Here is a 7790-nt window from a genome sequence, read left to right as displayed (position 1 = left end):
GTGGACATTAACTTAATACCACCCAGCAAAATGAAGAATAGGAAAGCACTGTGAAAGAGAAGTCCAGCACTGTAAGTAGCATACTATACTTTCTTAGAAGTCTTTGAATTCATGTTGTCTGTGATCTCTGCCATTTATTGCACAGTATTAATTTCTGAGATGAATTTAGTTTGTACAGTAATTGGAAATTATTTTAGCTTCTAGAAGCATGTTCTAAATGTTGGAAGCAGGATTCAGTCAGTGATCCATCTCCTAGCTATAGTGGCATAATGACTGGGAGTTGAGTTCCAAAATGAGCCTTCAGCACTCAATTCACTCAATTTGTTCTTCACCCAAGGTGAAGAAAAAAACCTTGTCTCAGCTCCCAGAGGAGTAAATTTAGGCAACGTCCTGACTACTCCAGGCTGATGCAGGGCTAATGAGAGTAGCGTCCCTGTACCTCCAGTGTGCTTGCCACCAGGCTACTTGCAGCCAAGTGGCCTGGAAGAGAAATTAGTCTCTCTCAAAAGCAGATATGGGGAATGATGGAAAGAGTACAAATCAGACTAAAATTAATCACCTCCATTTAGAATGCCTTTCTGTTTTCAGCGTCAAGGTTTTTATCCATCATTTTAGACATGCTGGGTGTGTAATATCCCATTACTCCCATGGGATAACGGGACATTTAGCTCCCATACTCAGCACTTCCACAGCTTCTATCTCCAGTGTTTCATACCGGCCAGACAGAAAAGGGGGGACCAAGAATTAACAACTCCCTATGAAAAGTTTGATGTAAGACCTAAACCTGGCATTAGACACACAGCCTGAGGCAGACAGAATAAGTACACAGCTGCTATGAACAACATTCAGATTGTCTCTATTTTCCTGCAGGCCGCTGCCTACTTCATGTTTTTGAGTTTCTGTTATTTGAGATAATTTAGGTGAGGCACCCTATGGAGAACATTCTTCTCCACTATATTTCCTGGTCCTTCCCCTGAAAAGGGCGAAAGAGAGACTGTGGGATTATGTAGAATTTGTTTATGTCAGTTAAAGGAAGAGGAAAAGCCATCGAATTGCTCATACACAGCAAGGGATTCCACTGCAGCTTTTCCTAAGCCCTTGAGTCTTGGACTTCGCGACCTATGTATAGTTCATTCACAATACAGAGAGTCAATAAACTTTCTTGATTTATCCTCAATTTGCTGCAACGTTTAAGATAAGGTTTTGAAATAACATAGTTCTTGAATTCAGAGCTGCTATGCAAGAAGCAGAAAGATATAAACAGTTTAAGGGGTGAGCGTTTAGATGGATTTTATTCACAGCTATAACTGACATTATCTCTGTATCACTGCAGTGCTTGAAAACCGAAGTCATAACAAGACCATGGGTAGTACAGAAACATATCAGCAAAAGTCAGTCCCTCTTCCAAAGTACCTACCAAATACATGGGGGCCAATAGGTGAACTCAGCCACGTGCCCAAAGGCACTTAGGAGTGCAATGAGGCCATGCTGGTCAGAGGCAAGAACTATTTCAGGCATAATACCTCACAAAAGCTTACACAACATCGATTCTTTCCTGGCGATGTCACATTAATATCTTCATTCCTTTGTTCATTGGTCAGAGACTGATAGAACCGACTAGAAATCGGCTATCCAGCCATGTAGAAGAGTATTTCTAAATACAGCAGTAATCCTAAAGACCGACATCTGGAAATCTAGAATCTATAATACAATCTAGTGTTCTAGAATAAAATCTAGTATCTAGAATACAAAAACTGTTTTTATGCAGGAAAGATAAAATTCTCGAGATCTAAAAGTTGCTCTATTATTTCTTAACAGAACTGTTCAGAAGGAAAATGAAGTCTGCATTGTATTTGTTTTTATTGCTTCTTGCACTTCAAGTCCAGGGTCAACATGGGTCCAAACTCAACGCTCAACAGCAGGAACAAAAATCACCCCATTCCCCAGAAGACCAGTCCCAGGCTGAAGGTGAAAATTCGCCTCATATCAAGACAGCCCCCAGCAATTATGACTTTGCATTTAGGTTTTACAAGCATGTCAGAGAGGAGGTGGGCAACAGCAACATTTTCTTCTCTCCTTTGAGCATCTCCACTGCCTTTGCAATGCTCTCCCTGGGGGCCAGATCAAACACACTCGATCAGCTGCACAAAGGCCTCGCCTTCAACCTCACAGAGCTGGAGGAGCAGGAGATCCATGAGGGATTTCAGCGTGTCCTCCAACTGGTGAACGACCCTCACCGAGAAGTCCAGTTGAGCATGGGCAATGCCCTGTTCATAGACGATCGACTGAAACTCCTCCAAAAATTTTTGGATGATGTCACAAATTTTTATTATTCTGAAGCTATTTCTAGTAACTTCCAGAATTCTCCAGAGGCTATAAAGGAAATCAATAACTACATAGAAACAAAAACCCATAGCAAAATTGCTGGATTACTCAAGAGTCTTGATCCAGAAACTGTGATGGTTTTGGTTAACTACATTTTCTTTAAAGGTGAGTGACAAATGTTGGTAGAAGTTATACACATGGGCTCTGGAAATCTTACCCAAATCTAAGAAATGTAACTTTTTTCACACTGTGAACCTATTCTATCACCTAATTTAAAATACGTCGTTCTACTTTTAAATGACATAAAGAAATATTTGAAAGGCAAGTATGCAGAATCATTTTCCGTATGAGTAAAAGAAAAAAAAAAAGAAAGAAAGAATAAAAAAGAACCTGTAGAAATACTGATCAATGTCGTATCAATTTTAAGCCAGATTCAGAGCTGAAAATATTCAGAAGGGATGAGCTTGGGAACTTATGATCATTTGTTGAAAGGCAAAGGTGTTTGGCTGTGTAGGACAAGGTCAAACACGGATGACACTTGTGTGAAAGGAATAAGCCTGGAGCCTGTATAGTGAGAATCTGTGGAAGTTTTACCATTGCCTTAGCAGGCACAGGCTCGGGTCTTTTCCATGACAACCCTCAGCCTCAATTTTTTTTTTTTTTTATTTTTATTAGAACCATTGAAATGATGCAAAGCTTCTTTTAATGGCCAGGGAACAAGCATCCTTAAACTGAGATAGGCTTGTTGTTGCCTTTACAGTTCAAATACAGTATTTTAAGCATCAACTAATGATGTGACATGCCTATATTAGTCTATTTTTCAGTTTATTCAATTCTATACTCATTCCTTTGTCAAAAGGTTACTGGGAGAAACCTTTCAACAATTTGTCCACCAGAGATGATGACTTCTTCTTGGATGCCAAGAATTCTGTTAAGGTCAAAATGATGCATCAAAGCAAACCCTTTAATATCCATAGGGATGAGAAGATATCTTGCTGGGTAGTAGAAATTCCATACAAAGGAAATGCTGTCGCATTGTTTGTTCTGCCTGATGAAGGGACAATGAAGCAGGTGGAGGATGCTTTGCTAAAAGAAACAGTGTCTAACTGGATGCACTCATTCACAAAAAGGTAATCTTTTGACTGCTGCTTTGTTTAAATATTGGTCAGGTCATAGGCAAGGTAAAGCTTAGATGCCACAACGAGTTGCGAAGCACAGCTCTGAGGAACAAACACTGCATAGTTTCTTTCACTCAGACAAGGTATTGGGTGATTTCATACCCAAGGGAAACCCTCTTCTCAGCTCCCACAGTCACAGCAGTGGATGTGCTACCATCTGTGAGGATCCTGCACAGGGGTACATTGCCCTCAGGACCCTGCCTTGGGTAGGAAGGATCCAGTTCAAAAGAAAATACAATTTCTTTTTCTTGAGTCTGGATGATACTTTCCAGCCAATCACTTTCATAAACCGGCACTCTGTCCCTGCACCACTGATCAGACTGTGGCAGGTGGGACAGGTACCTCGATTTCTGCTTCTCTAGCAAGGGATTTATCACTATCTTAGAAAGCCAAGCTTTAACTCCACAGGTGGTTGGGATGGGTGTATACCTGCAACAGCTACTGCATCGAAGGACCTTGCAATAATAAACTCAAATTTTTCATTTATTTTTGAAAAGAAAAATCCACCTGGACCTTCCAAAATTCTCCATCTCTGGCTCCTATGATGTTAAGAGCCTCTTTGAGAAAATGGGTGTGACAGATGTGTTCAGTGACCATGCTGATCTCTCTGGAATGGCAGAAAATGCTCTTCTGAAAGTTTCCAAAGTAAGTATGCAGAGCTGGTAATCAAGAGATTTGTCTGCCTTGCCTACATGTGAGTTTTATCTCTGCAGATAGGCTGATCCCACTTCTGGAGTACATCCATGGTTCATTGGTGGTAATAAAGGAAGGAAAAGGTTAGGCATTAAATGTCTCTTGTTTCTACAGTTTAATATTAAATTGTGTACTGTATAGCAATCCTGCAAATTCACTTGAAAATCTCCAAAGAATAAAAGAGATCTGGAAAGAGTAACTGGAATAATTTCACAAAAAGCTGTTGTAAAATAATTAATGCATGGCAAGATTCATAGTTATGACATAAATTTGGGAATAGTCATTCTTATCCTATATATACAGCTTTCATTACTGCATATCTGAGCACCTCAGGATTTATATGGACAACAGATTTGTGGGACAGGGACAGCCCCATTTCACAAACAGGAAACTGACACACAGATAAGCGAAGTGATTTTCCTAGTGTCCCACGGAATATATGTCTTGTGTCATGAGGGAAGTGATCCTTTCTTCCTATTCTGCACTTGTGAGACCACCTCTGGAGTAGTGAACATCCAGTTTGGGGCTTCCCAGTGCAAGGGAGATGTAGACATCTCCCTCGTAGGAGCAGGGCGAGTCCACTGGAGAGTTAGTAGGATGGGCATGTGGCTGGAACACAGGATGTATGAGGAGAGACTGGGAAACCTGCAGTTGTTCAGCCAGGAGAAGGGAAGGTGAAGAGGGGTTCTTGGTGCTGGCTGCAGATACCTATTAGGAGGGTGCAGAGAAGATGGACCCAGACCCTTCTTGCAGCTGCACAGTGATAGGACAAGGGCAAGTGAAGGGTCCTGCATCTCGGGAGGAATAACCCCATGCACCGGTACAGGTTAGGGGATGACCTGCTGGAGAGAGAGACCTGGGAGTCCTGATGGACAACAAGTTGACAATGAGGCAGCAATGTGCCCTTGTGGCCAAGAAGGCCAATGTTCTCCTGGGGTGCATTAAAAAGAATGTGGCCAGCAGGTTGAGGGAGGTCATTCTTCCCCTCTACTCCGCCCTGGTGAGGCCACATCTGGAGTACTGTGTCCAGTTCTGGGCCCCCCAGTTCAAGAAGGACAGGGAATTACTGGAAAGAGACCAGTGAAGGGCTACAAAGATGATCAAGGGAATGGAGCGCCTCTCTGATGAGGAAAGGCTGAGACACCTGGGTCTGCTTAACCTGGAGAAGACTGAGAGGGGATCTTATCGATGCTTATAAATATCTGAAGGGTGGGTGTCAAGAGGATGGGGCCCAGTGACAGGACAAGGGGAAACAGACACAAGCTAGAACACAGGAAATTCCATCTCAACATGAGGAAAAACTTCTTTCCCCTGAGAGTGCCAGAGCACTGGAACAGGCTGCCCAGAGAGGGTGTGGGGTCTCCTTCTCTGGAGAGATTCAAAACCCACCTGGTGCGTTCCTGTCCAGCCTGCTCCAGGTGAACCTGCTTTGGCAGGGCGTAGGAGTAGATGATCTCTGAAGGTCCCTTCCAACCCCTACAATTCTGTGATTCTGTGAAGATACAATGCACACAAGATAGAAAATGGGAAATTCTCGCCAGATATTATGTAAAAAAGTTCACCATGAGGGTGATCAAAAACTAGGATGGGTTACTTAGAGAGGCTTTGAAATTTCTGTCCTAGGAAACACTCAAACCCTGACTTGATGAGACCCTGAGCAACCTTATCTTATGTCAGAGTTAAATCAGTGTAGGGTAGTTGGTTGCATCCAACCTCTAGAGGTCCTTCCAACCTACATTATTTAATAATTTTGTGATTCCTCACACTGAATAATACCTTATTACATGTTGAAACACCTGGATTATAGATACTGGACAAGTGAATAGAGGAAGGGTAGCAGGACCTCATGGAGGAAATTTCAGATGCGATCTGGACAATGAAGATAAAACATGGAGAGCTGAACAAAGACAATGAAATAAGATTATGTGAATTCAGAAATATGAATTTGCTATACCTGCCATAGAAAGCCCTGTAAAGTTGTATCAATGGACTGTGTTACAGAAAAACACCCTATAAACCTTTCACTATTCTGTCTTTGTAGAAAGAATTTTTTTGCATACACAGAAATTGATGCAAAATGAAAAATTTCTTCTTCTATGTTAAACACTAAGGACAAAATCTTACTCTGAGAAACAGCAGAACAATATATGTTCTCTATGCTGCTCAGTCTCTGGAAGGAGCCAAGCTTGACTCTGCCAGAGTTTTGACAAAAAGTCTCCCTGAACTCAGGACAAACTTTGCTAGTCTTGGAAAGGCTGGAGATGAGTAGCTTTTTCACAGCAGTTCTACATTCGTTCTGTTCTTTCCTTTAAAAACTACCTTCTCACGGTGTTCAAGCAAGCAAGTTTGTCCCGAGCTGCTTTTCATTCTTCTGTATCTAGATTTTAATTTTTGCTTCCCTTGCAGGCAATTCACAAGGCCATGGTGGATGTTAGCGAGAACGGCACAGAGGCTGCTGCAGCGACAGTGATGGAAGCGGTACCAATGTCTGCAGAGTTTCCTCCTCCTCCTTTCATCAGATTCAACAGGCCCATTCTGATGATTATTGTTGACAAAGTCACCCAAAGCATCCTCTTCATAGGGAAAATTGTGAACCCAGCTGCTGAGGAAGACTAGACCAGAGCTCTTGTACTCCCCAGTGCAGAGAACAGAGCTTGGGCGCATCCAAGGGACTTCCTTGCAAAAAAGGACTAGAATTGATCCCTAATTAACAAATAAATAAATATTACATAAAGTTATTCTTCACTTACAAACAGACGGCTGGGGACAAGCGTGAGAGGGGCATGTTTACAAAATGACCCAGGCCAAATAGGCAGCTGTGGGATCTTCAACTGACAAACATTTCCCTACCTCACTCACTCATCACTGGTGCCACGGTCCTCTGCATGCAGATAAACCTTCCTACTACTTGCTGAGAAGCTCCCTATGTGTCCCATTTTCTGAATATCAAGTCCTTAGCTCAGAAACCCCAAATCTATCCCCTTCAGCTGAGAAACAATCCTTTCCCTCCCACTCATTCCACTGTGAATCTCAGGCATGGTCTTTGAAGTCCTTCCAGGGCTTAGTGGCTAAGAAGAAAACAGAAACATAGACCTGTTAAACTTTTCCTCTCCTGGATGGTGGACGCTCCTGGGTAAAGAATAATCCTTTTCCTTCCAGCTTGACAACTGCCTCTTACCAGCTCCAAGCCCTTGCTCCCATCTCCATTACTCATTAGTTGCTCCAGAGTACGGGGCCCGGTTTTTCTGGCAGGGCAAGAATTCAGCTTCTGTGTCAGCAAAAGCCACACACTACTGTACAAATGGTCATCCTAAGTGGTCTTGTGCATGTACAGTAAATCCCGGGCTCCTCAGGAGAACTGGATGTGGCAAAAACTGTCTTCTGGTTCCAGAAATTGGTGACAGCAGCCTGGGACGTCATTCATGTCTCCATTGTCCAAAAGCCATCTAATCATGTTGCCCTCTACTTGTTTCTGCAAGCTCAGGCTGATGAGTGGCTCCAAGAGATTCCTCTCCATTAAGGTGACGTTTGGGGTGCAGCAAGGTGACTCTGACACCTTCCTGAGCATTGAGTAGGCAGAAGACAGTGTTTCCA

General features: G+C 42.7%; 1 protein-coding gene across 1 annotated transcript; it reads left to right on the top strand.

The window, feature by feature from the left end:
• On the top strand, nucleotides 1–6953 carry LOC134514639 (alpha-1-antitrypsin-like). The gene is made up of 5 exons (XM_063332693.1): nucleotides 1–71; nucleotides 1819–2490; nucleotides 3185–3455; nucleotides 4001–4148; nucleotides 6603–6953. The coding sequence occupies exons 2-5, from the start codon at nucleotides 1836–1838 to the stop codon at nucleotides 6810–6812; spliced, it is 1284 nt and encodes a 427-aa protein (XP_063188763.1). The 5' UTR covers nucleotides 1–71; nucleotides 1819–1835; the 3' UTR covers nucleotides 6813–6953.
• The last annotated feature ends 837 nt before the right edge of the window (nucleotides 6954–7790 follow it).

This window comes from Chroicocephalus ridibundus, chromosome 4 (genome assembly GCF_963924245.1).
Source record: "Chroicocephalus ridibundus chromosome 4, bChrRid1.1, whole genome shotgun sequence".
In the NCBI taxonomy this organism is placed as follows: domain Eukaryota; kingdom Metazoa; phylum Chordata; class Aves; order Charadriiformes; family Laridae; genus Chroicocephalus; species Chroicocephalus ridibundus.
This window is presented reverse-complemented; position numbering and strand designations above follow the sequence as displayed.